Raw genomic sequence first — 21,517 nt, 5'->3', positions numbered from 1 at the left:
GCAATGGGGAGGTTGGGGAGCAAAGTTGTCCACTCAATGTCAGCCCTCAAAGGACAGCTTCTCCTCCCAGTCCAGACCTCCTGAGCAGACAGCCTGCATCATTCTGGCTTGGTGGATGCTGCTGTCACCTCTGCCCTCATCTGAGAAAGAATCAGAGTTTACCATCAAAATCTGAGCTTTGTGAGGTGCACTTGGAAATCTGGAAGTCAACAACAAAGACACAAAGAGCTTCTTAGGGCACTTGGGAATCATTCCATGAACCTCAGGTACTGAGAGAAGAGTGAAGAAACTGTGCAAGAAGCAAGAAGCAAAACACAAAGTACCTTGAAGCATTGATTGGCCTCACTGAGGCTTGTTACTGCCAAAGCCTCCCCAGGGACTCGTTAGAGCAGCTCAGGAGAGGCTGTGATTGCAGCAGACAAAGGCAAAGTGCAGGAGAGCAAACTCTGGCTCTGGTTTCTGCAGCACAAAGGCCAAGGCCTGAGCACAGCCCCTGGGCAGGCAGATCCTGTCCCACATGTGTGGGTCAAGGCTCTTCAGGTGCAGTGGGGGTGGGGTGTGGGTTTCATAGCAGCATAGCATGGCCTAGGTTGGAAGGGACCTCAGAGCTCATCTGTTCCAACCTCCCTGCCATAGGCAGGGATGCCTCTCCAATAGACTCAGCTGCTCAAGGCCTCATCCAGCCTGGCCTTCAACACCCTCAGGAGAGGGCATCCTACCTGGGCAGCCTATTCCAGAGTCCCACAGCCCTCATACTGAAGAACTTCTTCCTAAGACCCAGTCTAAGCCTCCTTTTCCTCACCTTCAAACCTTTCCCTCCTCTCCTGTCGCCAGGCACCCTCATGAAAAGTTCCTCTCCAGCCTTCCTTTAGGATCCCTGTAGGGTTTGTGATGCTGAGTGAAGGACAAGGGCCTGACAGTCCCCAGCCTTCCTGGGGCTGTGGACAGAGGCAGGGAGGCCCTCCCAGTGCCCTAGGACAACATCTCCTCACAGGCCTTGGGGGCAGAGAATTGCCAGAGTCAAGAGGGCACAGCCTTGGCTTCTCTTCATCACTCCCACCACTGCCATTGCCCTTTGCCAGCTCTACCACAGCTTTGTCCTGCACTGTCTCACAACTGCTTCTCCTGCCCTGCAGGCTGCAGACCCTCATCTCCCTTCCCACCTTGGCCTTTCCATGCCTTCACTGACACCTGCTCACACTCACACTCTGCTCCTTGGGACACAAAGAGAAGGGCTGATCCCAGACTCCTTCTGGAGAACTTCTCAGGCCACAGCACTGCCCTTTGAGAGAGGTTTCTTGCTCCTCATGGCCAGGCTGCACCTGCCAGCCTGCACCATCTGGCAGTGTTCCTCTCTCCTGCTCTTTCCTACCTCACCAGGAGCTCCCAAGGCTGCTGGCCTTGCAGTTTCTTGCACAGACAGCACCAAGCCCTGTGCCTGCTGCTGTCCCATCAGGTACTCAGGCAGCAGAGACACAGCAACCAACCCATCAGCTCCTTCCTGCAGTCAGCCCAGGCCGTTTGGCAGAGGGCATTTCACAGATCACTGTGCCCATCTGCCAGCCATGGACCCAGGGCTGCCCTATCAGCTCCTGCAGACACAGCTGACCTCACAGTCCCTTTCCCAGCTGTGTTCCTGCTGTTGGCCAATCCTCTCAGGAGGCAGAAGTAGCCTCACCTCCCCCTTCCCAGTCCTTGGCTTCCTACTGAATGGTGAGTTCCTGAGACACAACTGAGCACAGGATTGCACACTCAGCCATCAGCCTCCTTGTGGCCAGAGCCTGAGCAGATCAAAGTTTCACCAGATGCATCTGGGAGATTTTCTACCAAGGCTTTGAGTGGAGAAGCCTTCCGCAGAGGACCTGCTGTATCTGTCCTGGTACACTTGTGGAGGAGATCCTTGCACATCATCTTGTCCAATGATCCTGCTCAGTTCTGCATCTGGGAAGGAAGAATAAACTGCAGCTGTATAGGCTGGAAGGTGATCTGCTGGAGAAGAGACCTGAGAGTCTCTTTGGATAACAAGTTCTGTATGGGACAGCAATGTGCCCTGGTGCCCAAGTAGGCCAATGGGATCCTGGGGTGCATTGAGAGAAAGTTGTCCAGCAGATAGAGGGAGATTCTCCTCCCCCTTTACTCTGCTGTGGTGAGGCCACACTTGGAATATTGCATCCAGAAGTTTCCTGTAGTGTTAATAGTGATGGACACTATTGGGAAAGTGTCTCCAGGCTGTGGTTAGAGCAGCGAACTGGAAGCAGTGCTGATAGGTCAGGACAAGCAGAGGAAGATGTCTCTGATGCTGACTAAACCTGGAGGTGTTTCCATTAATGCAAAGGGTCAAACCCTCACCCACAGACACTGGTAAGGGAGCTTCTGTCCCTCACTCACCCCTCAGAGCTCTTCTTGGCACATTAAGATACAGACAGAACCAATGCCAAGGGCAGGACTATGGCACAATCCCTTTCAGCCTCCTAAGGAAGGACAAGGAAACAATCAAGGAGGCAATGAAGCCCCAGGGCTGGAAGGAGGAGTTGTCTCCTCAGAGGCATCAGTGGCACAGACCACAGCCAGAACCAAAGGCAGGAAGAGCTTGGCTTCCCTGACCCCCTTCACTCCCAATCTCTCTGAGATTTTCCTGTCACAATCATTCTAATTCCACCCCAAATCCAGGGAATTTTGTGTATGATATCCATGTTTTAAGTAACAGAGTGAACCTTGACACCAAACTGAACCTGTTTGCATCTCTCTTGCACCTTGCTGAAGTCCATCAGCTTCATTAACTGTGTCAAATTATCCTCCTGCTTCAGTCGAACTCACTGCGGCTTTCCTCTCCTGAGTGAGGTGCACTTGGGTCCTGATTTGTTTCTCCAAAGCCCTGGCCATTCATGTCCTAAAAATGGCAACTCTTTCTTTGTTGTCAGGCTGTTGGGGGCTAGGTGAAGGGAAAGCACCTCCATGGTGTCTGTAGGTATCTGCAGCCCTGTGGAGAAGGCCTTGGGGATATTAGAATTAAAGAATCCTGGAACGGTTTGGGTTGGAAGGGACCTAAAAGAGTAACTAATCCAAACCCATGACCATGAGGAAGGACATCTTCCATCAGTTCAGGTTGCTCAGAGTTCCTGATCCTGGACACTTCAAGGGATGAGGAATCACAGAATTGTTAGGGTTGGAAGGGACCACAAGGATCAGCCAGCTCCAACCCCCTGCCATGGGCAGGGACACCTCACACTAGAGCAGGTTGCTCAGAGCCACATCCAGCCTGGCCTTAAAAACCTCCAGGGATGAGGCTTCCACCACCTCCCTGGGCAACCTGTGCCAGTGCCTCACCACACTCATGGGGAAGAACTTCTTCCTAGCATCCAATCTAAATCTACCCATTTCTAGTTTTGTTCCATTCCCCCCAGTCCTATCACACCCTGACACCCTCAAAAGTCCCTCCCCAGCTTTCTTGTATCCCCCTTCAGGTACTGGAAGGCCACAACAAGGTCTCCTCAGAACCTTCTCTTCTCCCTTTCTCTGGGTAACCTTTTCCAGTGTCCTGCCACCCTCATCATAAAATATTATTTCCTTATGTCTGATCTAGCTCTCCCTTCTTTCAGCTTAAAGCCACTGTCCTTTGAGCAGGGATTTGGAGGCATCTGACATATGACCACTAGGTAGTGGCTGAAGCCCCTGAGCCCAGTGGTGTGGAGAATGAGAAGAGTAGAGGAGTAGCTTGAGAGTGATAGGAGACATAAGATTTCCTGACTAGTGAAGAGCAGCATGAGAAAGAAATAAAGCCACAAAGTAGAGGGGGAGAGGTTCAGGCTGGACATGAGGAGGAAAAAATGTCACTACCAGGGCAGTGCTGTGGTGCAAGATGTCACCCAGCAGCACCCTGGACCAGGTCAGGGCTTTGTGTTGCAAAGAAGAGCCAGGGAGGATGGAGAGAGAGCAGCAAAGGAAGGTGCCAGCAAGGTGGGGCAGCTGGCTGGGTGACTACAGCCTGCAGGGAAAGAGGCTCAGCTGATGCAGCAGCAGAGGACAGCCTGAGGGGCAGATGACAGAGGGCTGTGGGAGAGCTGAAAGGCTCCTGGCAGAGCCAAGCTCTTCCTGCCTTTGGTTCTGGCTGTGGTCTGTGCCACTGATGCCTCTGAGGAGACAAATCCTGCTTCCAGCCCTGGGGCCTCATTGCCTCCTTGTCCTTCCTCAGGAGTCTGTCAGGGGTTGTGCCATATTTCTGTCCTTGGGATTGGTCCTGCCCACATCTCACTGCTCCAGGAAGAGCCCTGAGGGGTGAGTGAGGGACAGGATCTGCCTGTCCAGGAGCCAGGGCTCAGGGCTTGACCCTTTGCATTAATGAAACACCTCCAGGTTTGCTCAGCATCAGAGACATCTTCCTCTGCTTGTCCTGACCTCTCAGCACTGCCTCCAGTTCTCTGCTCCAACCACATCCTGGAAACACTTTCCCAGCAGTGTCCTCACTGGGACCCATCAACAAGAGAAGAAACTTCAGAGTTTGAAAGTGACTTAAACTTCTGGAGAGGTTTCATCATCTTCCTCTCAGTCTCTGATGTTTACCTGGCACCAAAGCCACCAGAGGGTCATTAAAATGCCCTTGGGTTGGTCCTCTGCTGCTCAGCTGGGCTGAGCTCCGTGGCTGGAAGGAGCTGCTGGAAAGTAGGCAGCAGAGAAAAGTGTCAGCTGTGCCCAGGAGCAGCTCCTCTGCTCTGCATAGCAGGGCTGAGGGTAGTGCCAGGAGATCTCAGTGAGAAGAAGGCAGAGAGAGCTTGGAGGTGTCCAGGAGGGTGACTGAGAGCTGACAGGAGGAGAAGTCACTGCAGGCACTGACATGGTGAGTCTGTGGGAGCAGGGCAGTGCAGGTGCAGCTCCTGGAGTCATCTCCTAAAGCTGGCACAGCCACAGCTGGTGGGGGCTGGAAGGAAATCTTCCTGTGCAGAGGCTCTTTTCAGGCTTTTCTGAAGAGCTGTGGAGCCCTGGGGTGCAGGCAGGGGTGGTGAGGGCTGTCCTTCAGAGCAGGGTCCCTGTAGCCCAGGGGCTGTGTGCTGGGGCAGGGACTGTGCTGCCTGCCAGGCTCAGGTCTCAGCCTGCCCAGGGAGCTCCACACAGTGCTGTGGGGAGAAGCTGTGAGTGGCAGGAGACAGCTCTGGCAGGGTAGGGCAGGGCAGGGCAGGGTCCTTCTGCTGTGGGGAGGAAGCTGTTTTGGCCAGAGCTGCTCACAGTCCTGGCTACCCCCGGGCATTTCTGAGGAGGCTTTGCAGAAGAGCATCAAGGCAGCATTTTGCTGGAAGGGAAGGAGTCTTGGCTTTGAATGTTGATCCCCTTGGTGTGCTGGGAGGGCTGTGTGAGACTAGAGTTTGTTTCTCCACTCTGGAGAAGACTCTCATTAGCCTTTGAGCTGCTTCTGAGCCCCTGCACACCCAGAGCTGTCCCTGGGCTGTGTCCTGCTGCTGGGAGGGGTCTGCAGGGCAGAGCTGAGCACACAGCAGGTGGGATGAGCTCTGTCAGCAGGGACAGGGAGGAGAGCTGGGCACAGAGAAGCAGCTCCTGGCAGGGACAAGTGCCAGCAGCAGGGACTTGGACAGTGGGGGAAGTGGGATCTGCTGTCAGAGATGCCCTGGCAAGGGGGATCAGGCACCTCTGTGCCATTCTCTGCACTGCAGACACATTTCCCAATGCAACCTTTTGCTCTCTTCTTCTCCCCAGCAGAGGCAGTGCCCTCAAAGCTATGGGCTCCAGGTCAGGAGTCACAACCTTGGCAGCTGACATTCATCTGAAGGCTCCTGGAGTGTGCACACAGAAGGAGGACAGAAGCTCTTCAGTTCCATCCTGTGTGCAGCAGTGAGCAGAGCTGGGTAAGGAGAAGGCTTCACCCCCAGCCCCTCTGCCTTTCTCTCTTCCCTTCACTGTCTCTGCAGCATTGCAGGCCTGCTCCCTGTTTGTCCACCTCTCCATGGGACTCTCATTCCCTGGGATTGGGCTGTTGGTCACTTTCTGTTCTGACACCAGAGGAATCTCCATAGCAATTCTGGGTCCCTGCTGCATTTGAAGCTGGGATGAACCATCCCTGGTTGGTAGTGATGGGACTGAGCTGATCCATTCCTCATGCAGCTCAGGGACAGAGGTTGCAATGAGCCTGAGATAAGTGTGCCCTAACTTGTCACTGCCTTTCCCTCCTTGCACAGGTCTCCATGGCCAGAGGCAGCAGATGGCCAACAGCAGCTCCATCACCCACTTCCTCCTCCTGCCATTCCCAGGCACAAGGCAGCTGCAGCTCCTGCACTTCTGCCTCTTCCTGGCCATCTACCTGGCTGCCCTGCTGGGCAATGGCCTCATCATCACCACCATAGCCTGGGACCACCACCTCCACACCCCCATGTACTTCTTCCTCCTCAACCTTGCCCTCACTGACATAGGCTGCATCTCCACCACTGTGCCCAAATCCATGTCCAATTCCCTGAGGGACACCAGGGATATCTCCTATGCAGGATGTGCTGTACAAGTCTTTTTTTTCCTCTTTTTCATTTCAGCAGAGTTTTATCTCCTCACCTCCATGTCCTACGATCGCTACATTGCCATCTGCAGACCCCTGCACTATGAGACCCTCCTGGGCAGCAGAGTTTGTCTCCACCTGGCAGCAGCTGCCTGGGCCTGTGGGGCTCTGAATGCTCTGCTACATACAGCCAATACATTTTCCCTGCCCCTCTGCCAGGGTAATGTTGTGGACCAGTTCTTCTGTGAAATCCCCCAGATCCTCAAGCTCTCCTGCTCCACATCCTACCTTACAGAAGTGTGGCTTCTTATGGTCAGTATCTCTTTAGATTTTGTCTGTTTTGTGTTGATTGTGGTGTCCTATGTGCAGATCTTCAGGGCAGTGCTGAGGATCCCCTCTCAGCAGGGACGCCACAAAGCCTTTGTCACCTGCCTCCCTCACCTGGCTGTGGTCTTCCTGTTTATCAGCACTGCCTTTTTTGCCTACCTGAAGCCCTCCTCCATCTCTTCGTCATCCCTGGATCTTTTACTGGCTGTTCTGTACTCGGTGATGCCTCCAGCAGTGAACCCCCTCATCTACAGCCTGAGGAACCAGGACCTCAAGGCTGCCCTGAGCAAACTGATCATTGGACAGTTTCAGAAGCAATAAACTCTTTGTCTTCTCCTGCAGAGCAGTTCTGATGTCACTCAGCACAGGCCCAGCCTGGCTTTTGTACTTTGTGGTGGTGGATTTTCCTGTTTATAATGTTGACATCCCTGTGCTAATTCACTCTCTGTTTTGTTTTATTGATCTGGTGTTTGTGTCCCAGGGTCTGTGTCCTTGTTCAGTTAAACAAAATAAAGAGCCTTTCAGTAACAGTTTTGTTTCTTGAGAACCTTCCTCCAAGCCTCCTCTGGAGCTTCAGGACAAGTCCTGTGTGCAGAGGCAGAGGGACAAAGAGTACCAGCATAGCAGCATTGCCAGGGAGCACTAGCACCTGGACTTAGTTCCAGGGCTGTTCTCTTTCCATTTCCAGCCTCTTCTGGGTCAGTGCAAGGCCTGAGTGCTGTGGCAGCTTGGTCATTGTTGTGCTGCATGCCAGTCCTGTGACCACAGGCAGGGACAGGCCATGGGAACTACTATGAGCTGGCCCCCAAGAGGAGTTCCGCAATGACAGATGATCTGCTCAGGGCAGAGTCTGAAGGCTTAGGGCTTCATCCAAAGTTTCTCTCTAGAGCAGGCCCAAGAAAGTGTCCCAGGGATGCAAACAGCAGGGAACAGCCAAAGTGTGAATGTGCAGGGCTGGGGCACACAGGAGTGTCCTGGCACAGACAGACCTCCTGCAAAAGGCCTGAAGGAGCAGCAGAGCAGGCTCTGATCTGTGTCTCTGTTCACTGCACACTCTGGGGAAGTTGTCCCAGGGCAGTCACCCTGGATGAACCTCTCACTACCATTTCCACCACTGGTCTTTCACCACAACTTGCAAAGTTTTTTGTCCCCCAGTTGCAGGTCACAGGCTCAGGAGGTCAGCAGTGGCTGCTGGCATTGCACAGATCAGATGCAAGCATGGACATGGTGTGTGGGGTGAGAGGACCCTGAGTGAGCACAAACACCATCAGCTGTTGCTGGGGTACCAAGGCAGTGGAGGTGTGAGGAGCCTCCCAGCCTCTGACAGGGGCAGCAGGAGGCCAGGGACACTCTGCCTGCTGCAGTGCAGAGCTTGTGTAAGTGGTAGGGAAAGACTGTATGAACATCCTGAGGTGCAAAAGGAGTTCAAAATGCCTGGCAGAGCCCTGACAGTGGATGTAGTCTACCTTGACCTTAGTAATGCTTTTGACACTGTCTCCCATAACATCCTTGTGAGTAAGCTCAGAAAGTGTGGGATGGAAGAGCAGACAGTGAGATGGATCAGGAACTGGTTACAAAATAGAGTCCAAAGAGTGGTGGTCAAAGGTGCCAGGTCCAGCTGGAGAGCTGTAACTAGTTGAGTCCCCCAGGGATCAGTGCTGGGTCCTGTCCTGTTCAATATCTTCATCAATGATGAGTGGACAGACAGAGTCTGCTCACTAAGTTTGCTGGCAATACTAAACTGGGAGGCTTGGCTGAGACCCCTGAAGGCTGTGCAACCATTCACAGACTTGGACAGACTGAGAGCTGGGCAGAGAGGAACCTCATGAGGTTCAACAAGGATGAGAGCAGAGTCCTGCACCTGGGAAGGAAGAATAAACTGCAGCAGGACAGGCTGTGAGGTGATCTGCTAGAGAGCAGCCCTGTGGAGAAGGACCTGGGAGTGTAGGTGGACAGCAAGTTCTGCATGGGACAGCAATGTGCCCTGGTGGCCAAGAAGGCCAATGGGGTCCTGGGCTGCATTAGGAGGTGTGTGTCTAGCACATCCAGGGAGGGTCTTCTCTCCCTCTACTCTGCCCTGGTGAAGCCACTCTTGAATATTGCATCCAGTTCTGGGCTCACCAGTTCAAGAGGGACAGGGATCTGCTGGAGACAGTCCAAGGGAGGGCTACAGGGATGCTGAAGGGACTGCAGCACTGCCTGGGGAGGAAAGGCTGAGAGCCCTGGGGCTGTTTGGTCTGGAGAGGAGAAGACTGAGAGGGGATTTAATAAATGTTTATAAATATCTGAGAGCTAGGGGTCAGGAAGGAAGGGACAGGGACAGGCTCTGCTCAGTTGCACCCTGGGATGGGACAAGGGGCAATGACTATAAACTGCAGCACAGGAGGTTCCATCTCAACATGAAGAGGAACTTCTTCACTGTGAGGGTGACAGAGCACAGGAGCAGGCTGTCCAGAGGGGTTGTGGAGTCTCCTTCTCTGGAGAGTTTCCAGACCCATCTGGATGCCTTCCTGTGCATCCTGCACTAGATTCTAGGGTCCTGCTCTGGCAGGGGGTTGGATTCCTTTGGATGTTCCTTCCACCCCCTAACATCCTGTGATCCTGTGACATTTCTGTGTGTGTCTGCAGCACAAACCTCACTGCCCCAGGGAGATTCCCATGCTCATTGCAAATGTTGCTGTCTGTTCACATCACTCTTCCTGGGCTGTACCCTGAAATGTGCACAGAGTCATCAGAGAGGTTCTTGTTCCTTGGGAAAGGCATCTTCAGGAAGGCCAAGAAGAAGGCTGGGGCATAGTCCAGGCTGGTCACTCTCAGCACAGTTGTGGTGCTGGGTCAAAAGTGATAGGTCAGACACTCCTGCAGCCATTTGCAGGCCCTTGAAGGACAAGAGAGAGATCATCAAACATGTCTGGGTAAGGGTAAGAAGGAGATGTTTGGTTCATGGACCTTTGCCATGGTCCCCCATGGTCTCTGTAGAGCCAGACTGGTGACAGCAGGACTGAGGAAATGGATGAGGTGTTGGGTGGGAGGGTGGGTGGTGGATCAAGCCCCAAAGTCACCACGGCAGAGTCCTCCTGGCAGCCACTTCCCAGTGGCATCCCTCAGGGCAAGCCCTTCAGCCAGCACTGTGCAATCTCTTCATCTGCTCCCTGCACCTTCTGACCCAGGGCCTCTGCAGCTCCTTTGGGGATGAGGCCAAACTGGGCACAGGGCTTGAGGGACCTCCTCTGCTTAACCGTGCCCTGAGCAGGGTCACTGGACAAGATGATGTGCAGGGACCTCTTCCACAGATCACCAGGACAGAGCCAGCAGCAACTCTGAGGAAGGTTTTGCCACTCATACCCTTGGTAAGAAATCTGCCAGATGGAATTGATGAAACTTTGATCTGCTCAGGCTCTGGCCACAAAGAGAGTGATGGTTGGGTGAGTGATCATGTGGTCAGTTGTGTCTCAGGAGCTCATCATTCAGGAGGAAGCCAATGAGTGTGAAGGAGCTGCGAGGTCACTTCTGCCTGGGGAGGGAATTGGCCAACAGCAGGAACATAGCTGGAAAGGGACTGTGAGGTTTTTTTCTGTCTGTGAGGAAGAGGTTATTAATTTATTAATATGAATTATATAGATATTGATTTTATTCATTATTAAAATTGTTAATAACCAATGTATCACTATTTTATATCATATTCTAGTGCATGATTGTGAAATACATCCCATAAGTGGTTTAGTATTTATAATTTGGACTCAATCAGGATATTTACAGAGTTAATTTCTATTACTATAAGGCAGGCTGCAATTCCACTGCTTGTCCACCAGATGGTGACCTGACTCTGGCAACTGCTAAGTATATACAGAGCTCTTACACTGTGTATCAGAGGACTGGACTACAAAGATTATCCTGCTAGACTCAGGTGCTTTGAACTGTTAGTGAGTACAAAGCAGGTGGAAGGTACTCTGTGTCCTTTGTTTGTAGCAAGGTTAGGCTCTGGCAGACTGCTGACTCCTGGCTGGTCCAGACAGTGACAGTGGGTGGCAACCTTCTCCCTTCCATGGCAGCAGAGAGGGAATGGACCTTAGGCTAACTGTCAAGCAGTTTCCCTTAGCAGGACTCAGGCAGCTCCCTCTGGACTGCAGGGAGCAGTAACGCAGGATCAACCCGGCAGGGTCAGCCCTCACAGAGTCGGCCTGCATGGCAGGGCAGGGCCACAGTTCCCAGTAGGCAGGCTTGGAGGTTTCCAATCTGGTGTGATGGCAGGTGGGGCTGGACCCGGCAGGGGTGAACCCAGAGGCAAGGGGCTTCAGGGCTGGCATGGATGGCCCTGGGGAAGAGGCACAGGTGCATGAAGCAGCAGCCTCCCCTTTGCTTGGCTCGAAGGAGCGGCAGGACCCTTATCGGAGCAGTCCTGGCTTTGGGGCACAGGGCACGAATGGTGCTCTGGATTCCCCTGGGGTTCACACTACACAGAGCAGCAGAAGTAGTGACTCCTATCCTGTGGTGGCAGGGTTACACAGGCATGAGGCTGACACTGCTCCTGCTCTCTGAGCTGACACACACAGGGTTGTGCCTCTTGTCAGTCTGCTGCTTCAGGCTGAGGCAGATGCTTGCACTGCTGGACTCAGCTAAGTCCCTTCCCTGGCATCTGGGCAGATCTTACCCTCGGGGGTCCAGTGCTCTTGAAGGCACAGCAGGCTCTTCCAACTGGTGAGACTGGCAATGCAATGCAGTAGTTTCTCAGGCTCAGTGAAGGTTCCTCCTCAGGAGATACTCTCAGGGCTGAGGCTCAACAGGCCTGCCCGGCTGCTGGCTTCTCCTTGTTGTGCAGAGGCCACTAGTTTGCTTGCATATATGAGAGAGAGTTAATAGCAATGAGCTCAATGGCAGAGGCTATGGCATGAACTTAGGCTCGAGCAAGGAGAGAGAACACAGTGAAAGAGGGCAAAGTATTTACAAGCTGGGGTAATACTGATAGGTTTCTGGAGGCTGGATGTGGCCAATGGGCACTCTCATAAACATCCAGCTGCAGCCTATGGGAGGCATGAAGCTGGAATTATGCCATGCTTAGCATCATCACCAGCATCCCATGGCATGGGGGTGTCAGGGGTCTGTGCCACCTTGGCCTCTGTTCCCCTCATGAAATGAGGGGGAACTTGTCCACGTGCTGGGACAGGTTTCAATATCTGGGCATAATTCTGGGCATAATGTGCCTTCACCACATAAGGGTATGGAGTGAGGGGGAGATCATCCTGGTTTTAGCCTTGATGAAGTTAATATTCACAGCATCTCCTCAGGTGCTGTGGTTTGGATTTGTGACCAAGCCAGTGCTGAGAGCAGACTCTGTCCTCACTGCATGGATCAGGTGGGGACACACTAGTGGCAACTCCATGTACAATGTACACCACTTGCCCACTCCTCTCTTCCTCCATGTTGCGGTAAGGACACTCAGCATGGCCCAAGCAAAAGCTCCTTGGGACCAGCTGCGGCTGAGATCCACTGGAAGTGCTGAAACACCACAGAACAAGGCAGGCTAAGCTCTCTCTTGTTTTTCATGGAAATCAAAGGTACAGCAAACCTGACTGGGGTGGGGCAGCTCTCCTCAAGTGGCTCAACTGCAATCCATGGCAGAAGAGCAAATGCAGGCTGGATGCAGGGATTCAATGGATCTACTCACCAGGAACCAAATGAAATGAAATTTTACCAACCCAGAGCACAAAGGTTGTAACACAACAGCCTAACCAAATTCAGGTTGTTGGTGTAACATCACCATGACCAAACCCATAAATAGGTTTTGTATCTGGGGTTCCATGGACAGTCCTAAAACCAATCCCCATGCACCCCACAGGACACTGTGCACAGAGACCATGTACATGGATCCTGATATAGGCTGGGCAGGGACTGGCTTGAGAGCAGCCATGAAGAAAAGGCCTTGGAAGTGCTGGTGGATGAGAAGCTCAACAGGAGCCAGCAGTGAGCACTTGCAGCCCAGAGAGACAACCAGAGCCTGGGCTGCAGCCTGTAGATCCATGTTGATCAATTACTTAGTTTGAAATAGAACCAATCAATGTGAACCCAAAAAGGGAGTGGTAATGAAATGTTGAGATGGCCTTCATGTCTGTGTGAGGCCCTGGAGGTGATGAGATGTGCAACCAAACCATGTGAGAAAGGATGGGAGTGAAAAAGAACCAAATGCTGCATCCCTGAAGCAGATGGGAAAGGGAAGTGGGGAGAAGAGCTCCTGTTCAAATCAAGATGCAACAGGGAGCTGAGTGGGGATAGGCTGTGGGAAAGGGGAACTGTAACATTCACCTGTGCCTGAAGAAGGAGCCACAGGCTCTGCAGGTCTGGGCCCCTTGGCTGCCCTTGCAGCCCTGGTCCTGCTCTCAACTGCTCTGTTAGTTTGCATCTCAGCTCATGGTGCTGGAACCAGCTGGGCCTGCACCACAATATTTGTCACAGTTCTGGAACACCACCACAGCAATCAGTTCAGTTTCTGTCTGTGTGATGTCTCTGTAATCATTGGCTGTGATTGGAAATTCTCTGTGCCAATATCTCCTCACCAGGATGTGTCTTTGCTCACATGTTGTGTGGTTAGCTACAACCTACACCCATTGGAAAGAATTTCACTGCAACCCAACAACTCCTCCAGCACCCTGATTCCATCAGCCTGCTACAACCACCAGGAGAAGCAGGACAAAAATCTCTGCCCAAAGTCCATCATGATACTGAAGAAATCATTTGAGTGCTAAAAGTAACCAAGAGGAGTGGAGAACACTGCTGGTGGGAAGTCCTGTTTGGATGGTGTCCAGCAGCAGCTGGGACACTGCCCCTGGTGTCACAGCCACTGTGATTTTCCTGCCTGCTCTGCTCTGTGCTTGCTGCTCCACATTGGTTTGTAGTTAGAGTTAGGAGGATGGCCAAGCAAGTCACACTGCTGCAGACATTTCCCATCATCAATGTTTCCTGTGTGATTTGTGTCACTGAATGACATTGCAGAAGACTTTGGAGGCTAAGGAACCACCAAATTTCCTTCCCATTCTGATTGGATGATGACATTCTCTGTTAAGAGGCACAGAGACAAGAGGCAACCACACAGCCACTCTCTGGCTGAGAGAAATGCACTCAAGTCACAGAGCAGATTGTGGTGGCACAGTCCCCCTGTCACTGGAAACCTACTCAAGACTTGATGTGATTCCCCCTTCCCCCTTTCGTAGGCCATGAACTAGCCCAGGGTAAGCCAGGTATGGATCAGGACAGACAGAAATAGAGCACTGAGAGGTGTCCTTGGTGTGCTGCACCCTCTCTCTCCCAGCCTTGCACAGCACTCCTTATGGCTTTGGGGTTTGTCACCTCCTGCCAGCTCAGTGCATCTGTGCTTGGATCACAGTCAACAGGGAGCTGATAGAAAACTCTGAAAGTCAAAAGCTTCAGGGTTTGTGCAAGTGGCAAAAGATCCCAGGATGATTCAGCATCCAAGGTTCTCCAGCTCAGAGAAACACCTGATAGAAGTTAATGATCTCCACCTCTCAAAACAGTGACCCTAAAGCCAGAGCCTTGGAGCTCTCCTGGATCACAGCAGCTGTGTCCAGCATCTCCCCCACTCAGACATCTCTCAGGCACAACCTGCACCAAGGGCCAGCACCAAGTCAGACTTCTCCAGGCTCAGTTCTTTTGTCCTAAGAATGCCAAAGCTTTGTGAGGGTTTGCCCTGAGCTCCAGCAGAAGGAAACCAAACTCCAGGGCAGCCTCTCTGCCAGCCTCCTCACCACCTCTCTGTGTCTTTGGACAGATGCCTTTGTTGTCACCAGGGGCAAGGTTTCTATCTAGCACTGGACCCAGCCAGCTCTGTCCCTGTGTCTGTGTGCTTTGTGGTTGCCTCCAGGCACAGCCACAGAAATAGATTTGAATTCAGGATCCCTTGCAGTCACTCAGGGTCAGCCTTGTCCTCACCCACTCTGTCATTCAGAGGCTCTTGGATTAGAACACATTCTGCTGAATCACCTTGTAAGCCCCAGGTGGGCAGTGACAGCAAGGGGGAGGTTGGAGAGGGTGAGGAGCAAAGTTGTCCACTCAATGTCAGCCCTGAAGGACAGATGTTCCTGCAAGTGCAGATGTCCTGCTGAGACAGCCTGGGTCAGTGTCACTTGGGGAATTATCATCTCTGCTCTGAACTGAAATGGAGTAAAATATTTTATCTTTGGCATACAAAATTGAGCTTTGTGAGGTGCACTTTGAAATCCTGAAGAGGATTGCAGGGACACAAACATCTCCTTAGGGCACTTGGGACTCATTGCAGGAACTTCAGGTGCTGAGAGAAGACTGAAGAAACTTCTGAAGAAGTCAGAAGGAAAAACACAAAGTACCTTGAAGCACTGATTGGCCCCACTGAGGGGCATTACCAACAAAGCCTCCCAAGAGCTCCTTAGAGCAGCTCAGTGGAGGCCATGATTGCAGCAGACAAAGGCAAAGTGCAGCAGAGCAAACTCTGGGTTTGGTTTATGGAGCAGAAAGGCCAAACCCTGACCACAGTGCCTGGGCAGGCAGATCCTGTCCCTCATGTATGGGTCAGGGCTCTTCAGGTGCTGTGGGGTGTGAGGTTTGTGATGCTGAGTGAAGGACAAGGGGATGACAGTCCCCAGCCTTCCTGGGGGTGTTTAAGGAAGCACTGAGGACCCCCTGGTGCCTTAGGAAATCTCCTCACAGCCCTTGGTGGAGAATGATTGCCACAGTGAGGAAGGCAAAGCCTTGGGTTCTCCTGATGACTTCCAGCCTTGCCAGTGCCCATTGCCATCCCCACCACAGGTTGTCCTACAATGTCCCACACCTGTGTTTGGTTTCTGCAGCAGAAAGGCCAAGCCCTGACCACAGAGCCTGGGCAGTCAGATGCAGAGAGGCTCAAACTGAAGTTTCATCTTCCTGGCCCTGGTGGCAAAGGCAACTGCCATAGACAGGAGAAGAAAGACCTCAGTCCTGTTGAGCTTTCAGCCTTGCAGGTAGTGCTACACTGCCCCATGCCTGCAGCTCTTTCCCTTCATGCTCTTGACACCCATCTTGCTTTCCTAGCAGCTCTCACCGTGACATTTCTGTACCCTCCTGTGGCAATGCCAGCAATGAGCAGTGTGAGCAATCTGACAATGTAGGCCTAGAGCCTGACATGGTGATATGCCATGCTCAGCACAAGTGCAGAAGTGGCTAGCAGTGTAGCAAACCAGTGCTGTGCCTGCAGCATGTAACTAGATATATGTATACCAGATATGAACACTGTGGCTCAGTTGGTAGCATGTAAGACCATTAATGGGAAGGTCTTGAGTTCAAGCCTGCAGTGGGCAGTAGTGTCCTCCCTACTCTAGTCATGAGGTCTGTGGTGACAGGTTGGACTTTGATGATCTTTGAGGTCTCTTCCAACCTTAGTGATACTGAATACTGAATACTAAAGCAGGACACTGGTAGCTATAAACACAGAGAGAATAACAGGGAATAACAGGACACACAGCTGCATCAACAACCTCACGTGTCATTAGTAGTTTGACCAATAATCTATAACAGTATGATGTGTGGTCACTCGTGGGGATCCAATGAAGCGATGCCAACGATGCTTCCTGAGTCTATATAAGCTGTAGAAGTTCCCTTAATAAATGAACAATACTAGATCATACTGCTCATCTGTATTGACTCCATTCTATGTCACTGTGACCGTTTGAGGCTGTGCCTTTAAGAGAGGGACAGTGCTGGGACACTCTGGCTGAATGTTTTGGAATAATAAGGAAAACAATCAGATATTCTAAACGAATTTCATTGGCAGATTGGTAGAATGCAACTTTAAGTTTTGAGTTCAGTTGGAATCTTTCTCAGTTTCTCTCTGTCCTGCTTTTCCAGCCTGTCTGCTTCTGAGCAGCTGGAGTTCTGACCTTGGATAAAGATAAGCACTAATCCTACTAATAGGCCTACTAAAATTCTTCTCTCTTAATAACTGCCTTTTTCTCTCTTTCTAACCCTTTTTGGGAAAAAAGGGAGGGAGGGGGAGAGAGTGGGGCACAGGGGGGGAACCCTCCTCTGTCCGGAGGAGGGAATTTCGTTCCTGTATTCTTTTTTTTTTCCTTGCTGTATATTTCTGCACATATATTGTAAATACTGTATATATTGTGTGTATTTAACCTGCCTTTCCACATTGCTTGTAAAATATAGCATTCCTTCCGCTTCTCTGGCTGAGTTAGCTGTGGGTTTTTTCCTCTTTGTGGGGGAGAGAAAGCTAGGCCTTCTCTCTCAACCCACTACAGTCACCGACAGCTTGGAAGGTTCAGAGTGGAGATGAGGCCAAAGAAATGTCCCTCCGAGGGCAGAGCTGCTATGCATGAGGCCATCCAGAGGTGTCAGGAAATGGCAGGGAGAGCTGAGACAGCTCAGGGAAGGGATGGAAATGGCAGGGGGAGAGCTGGGTGGGTGCAACCATTTTAGGCTGTGCCTTTAAGAAAGGGACAGTGCTGGAACACTCTGTCTGAATATTTTGAAAACATTCAGATATTCTAAATTAATTTCATTGGTAGATTGGTAGAATGCAACTTTAAGTTTCAGTTCTGCTTGAGTCTCTCCATCAGTTCCAGTCTGTTCTGTCTCTTCAGCCTGTCTGCTTCTGAGCAACAGTGGCAGGACCTGTTAACCTTGAGATAAGAAAACTAATCCTTGCATGCGCTTTTGAGCCTAACAAGAATTTCCTCCTTAATAATTACCCTTTTCTCTCTCTCTAACCCTCTTGGGAAAAAAGGGAGGTAGGGGGAGAGAGGGGATACAGGGGGGGAACCCTTCTCTGTCCAGAGGAGGGAGTTTTGTTCTGTATTACTTTCTTTGCTGTGTATTTCTGTATATATTGTAAATACTGTATAGTGTGTATATATAACCTGCATTTCATCCTGCTTGTAAATACAGATTTAATTCATCTTGCTTCTCCGACTGAGTCAGCTGTGGTTTCTGTCTTTGTGGGGGAGGGAGAACTGAACCTTCTCTCACCACCACAGGGTTAAAAAGATCAAATTTGTAATGGGATAAGGGCCAGAATGTACTGCAATGGGGCCAGGGGATCCCAGCTGTGCTAGATCAGCGTCTGTACTGGAAGGGAACCAAGGGATTAAGTTTAGAATAAGCCTTGCCCAGTTTATACTGGGAGGAGATAAGGGCATCCAGTTTATAGTGGGACAAGGCCTAAGGTGTACTTGGAGGGGTAAAAGGGAGCTGGTTTAGACTGGGACAGGGCCCACACTGTACTGGGAGGGCATTAGGTGTCCAAACTGTACTGGAATGGATGCAATCAGTCCTGGGGGAAGCCAGGGAATGCCTTTTGTACTGGGATGGGACCCACACTGTAGTGGGAGAGGGCAAGACAATCCAGTTTATTCTGGAAGGAGGCCACAGCTATGCTGGGAAGAGTTCAGGGTATGTAGTTTTTACTGGGAAGGGGCACAGTCTGTACTGGGAAGGTGGTCATGTTACTGACTTTGCAGTTGGAGAGATTCATTTGATACTGGAACCTATGCAGGGCTTCCAGTTTATTCTGGGATGAGTCTCAGACTGTACTGGGATGGGATCAGGAAAATTAGTTTATACTGGGACAAGGACAAGTTTGTATGTGGAAGGCTTAAAGGGACCCAGGTGAGGTGAGGCTCAGTTTCTAGAGGGATGGGATCAGGGTATCCAATTTGTACTGTAATGTGGCCATTCTGGACTGGGAGGGTCAGAGTATGAAATTTATGCTGGGACAGGTGGAGCTGATATGGGAGAGAATCAGGATCAGTTTGTACTGGGGTGAGGAGCAAGTTTGACAAGAAGGTGTTCAGGAGATCAAATTGGCAAAGGAAGGTGCCAGCCTCTATTAGGAGGGGACCAGGGGGTCCAGGGAGTGCTGGTGCTCCCTGGCAGTGAGGCTGTGCTCCCAACTCTGCATGCAGGAATTGTCCCTAAAGCTCTGGAAAAAGTCCTTTATTTTGTTTAACCAAAGAAGGAGCAGAGGTCCTGTTACATGAATTCTCAAAGAGAAAAGCAAAGCAGACAGTGAATTAGAAAGGTGATGACAAAGAGGAAAAATCCACCCCTACCACCAAAAGATATAGAAGCCAGGCTGGGCCTGCACTGAGTGACATCAGAACTGCTCTGCAGGAGAAGACAAAGAGTTTATTGCTTCTGAAAGCATCCAGGGATCAGTTTGCTCAGGACATCCTTAATCTCCTGGTTCCTCAGGCTGTAGATGAGAGGGTTCACTGCTGGAGGCACCACTGAGTATAGAACTGACAAAACCAGGTTGCAGGATGTAGAAGAGATGGAAGGGGTCTTCAGGTAAGCAAAGATACCAGTGCTGACAAACAGTGAGACCACAGCCAGGTGAGGGAGGCAGGTGGCAAAGGCTTTGTGGCGACCCTGCTGAGAGGGGATCCTCAGCACTGCCCTGAAAATCTGCACATAGGACACCACAATCAACACAAAACAGCCAAAGACTAAACAGGCACTGGCCACGAGAAGCCAAAGTTCCCTGAGGTAGGATGTGGAGCAGGAGAGCTTGAGGATCTGGGGCACCTCACAGAAGAACTGGTCCACAGCATTGCCCTGGCAGAGGGGCAGGGAAAATGTATTGGCTGTATGCAGCAGAGCATAGAGAAAGCCACAGCCCCAGGCAACTGCTGCCAGGTGGAGACAAACTCTGCTGCCCAGGAGGGTCTCATAGTGCAGGGGTCTGCAGATGGCAACGTAGCGATCGTAGGACATGGTGGTGAGGAGAAAATACTCTGATGAAAGCAAAAAGAAAAGCAGAAATACTTGTGCAGCACATCCTGCATAGGAGATGTCCCTGGTATCCCTCAGGGAATTGACCATGGACTTGGGGACTGTGGTGGAGATGGCACCCAGGTCAAGCAGGGCAAGGTTGAGGAGGAAAAAGTACATGGGGGTGTGGAGGTGGTGGTCCCAGGCTATGGTGGTGATGATGAGGCCATTGCCCAGCAGGGCAGCCAGGTAGATGGCCAGGAAGAGGCAGAAGTGCAGGAGCTGCAGCTGCCTTGTGCCTGGGAAGGGCAGGAGGAGGAAGTGGGTGATGGAGCTGCTGTTGGCCATCTGCTGCCTCTGGCCATGGAGACCTGTCCAAGGAGGGAAAGGCAGTGACAAGTTAGGGTACACTTCTCTGAGCCTCATTGTCAGCCCTGTCCCTGAGCTGCATGAGGAATGGATCAGCTCAGTCCCATCACTACCAACCCATGGCAGAGTTCATCACAGCTTCATATGGAGCAAGGACGCAGAATTGCCATGAAGATTCCTCTCGAGTCAGAACAGAAAGTGACCAACAGCCCAATCCCAGAGAACAAGAGTCACCTTGTGGTAGGTTGAAATTTCCCCCAGCATTAGCTTTGCCAGAGCAGTTCAGTTAGAAGCAAATGAAGCTGTATTGACAAGCAAGAGCTACGCTCTGCAATGGAATGCAATGAACAAAACATACAGGAGTGACAATATTAGACAGGTATTTACAATTAGCAAATGACTTGAAACTCCCCTGGTCAGATACCAGGGCAGCTGTTCCCCTTCTCCTAAACCTTACCCCCCTGTTCTAAGAGAGAAAGGAGGGGTGGAGAGAAAAAAAAAGCAGTGGGTTAGACTTAGCCAAGGCCAAAGCAGGGGATGTCTCCAGAGCAAAGCAAAACAGCTGAGATCAGAAGAGAAGAGAGAGAATTGTTATGGTACAACTCCTCTGATTCCAGATATTTATCCAATTAATTTGTTTAGAATAATCTTTTCTTTTCCTTTTCACACCCAAGAGTGATCTATTTATTTTGTTTCTACTTTTCTGCTGAAAATCTGTAATGAAATTTTAAAGGCATAGCCTAAAACCACTACACCCATGGAGAGGTGGAGAAACAGGGAGCAGGCCTGCAGTGCTGCAGAGACAGTGAACGGAAGAGAGTGCAATAAAAACCTCTCCAATTAGCTGCAGAAACCTTGGCAATAATTAGAGGTTCAGCAGTATTTAATGAGCCCCATGGAGTATTTGGGGCTGATGACATCATCCTTAGGTACTGCCAGGAGACTCTGCCAAGGTATTGCCAAGAAGCCTCTCAAGAAGTCCAAGTCAGAAGCAAACTCCAAAGTGCCTTGAAGCACTGATTGGCCTCACTGAGGCTTGTTACTGACAAAGGCTTCCCAGGGACTCCTTAGAGCAGCTTGTTAGAGGCCAGGATTGCAGGGAGACAAAAGCAAAGTACAGGGCAGAAAAACTTGCCTTTGGTCTAGGAAGCAGAAAGGCCAAGTCCTGACCACTGCCCTTGGACTATAAGAACCTCACAGCCTCAAAGCCAAGTTTCTCCTCACAGGCCTTGGTGGCAGAGGCAACTGCCAGAGCCAAGGGCACAAAGGCCTTCGTCCTGTTGGGCCTATCAGCCTTGCCAGAACTCTTGGCCATCCCTACTGCAGCCTCTCCTACACTGTCCCATGCCTGCAACTCTTTCCCTTCTCGCTGCTGACACCAATCTTGCTTCCCCATCCAGCTGTCCCCCTGCCATTTCCATCCCTTCCCTGAGCTGTCTCAGCTCTCCCTGCCATTTGCTGACACCTCTGAATGGACTCATGCATAACAGCTCTGCCTTCTCAGGGACATTTCTTTGTCCACTTCTCCAGTCTGAACCTTCCAAGCTGTACTTTGTGAAGGTTTTGATCTCTCCCCACTCCCCAGAAGAG

General features: G+C 51.3%; 2 protein-coding genes and 1 pseudogene across 2 annotated transcripts; 1 reads left to right on the top strand and 2 right to left on the bottom strand.

Moving 5' to 3' along the window:
• Nucleotides 1-21,517, bottom strand: part of LOC137457129 (zinc finger protein 585A-like) — a 182,306-nt pseudogene that overhangs the window by 78,778 nt on the left and 82,011 nt on the right.
• LOC137457124 (olfactory receptor 14A16-like) lies at nt 6,209-7,141 on the top strand. Its single transcript, XM_068168923.1, has one exon. It carries the CDS (start codon nt 6,209-6,211, stop codon nt 7,139-7,141), a length of 933 nt encoding a protein of 310 aa, XP_068025024.1.
• LOC137457137 (olfactory receptor 14A16-like) lies at nt 18,974-19,906 on the bottom strand. Its single transcript, XM_068168936.1, has one exon. It carries the CDS (start codon nt 19,904-19,906, stop codon nt 18,974-18,976), a length of 933 nt encoding a protein of 310 aa, XP_068025037.1.

The sequence above is a fragment of the Melanerpes formicivorus genome, unplaced genomic scaffold, assembly GCF_026170545.1.
Source record: "Melanerpes formicivorus ecotype bairdi unplaced genomic scaffold, bMelFor1.0.p_v2 SCAF_160, whole genome shotgun sequence".
NCBI lineage: Eukaryota > Metazoa > Chordata > Aves > Piciformes > Picidae > Melanerpes > Melanerpes formicivorus.
The sequence above is the reverse complement of the archived record's forward strand: the minus strand, read 5'-3'. Positions and strand labels throughout refer to the sequence as shown.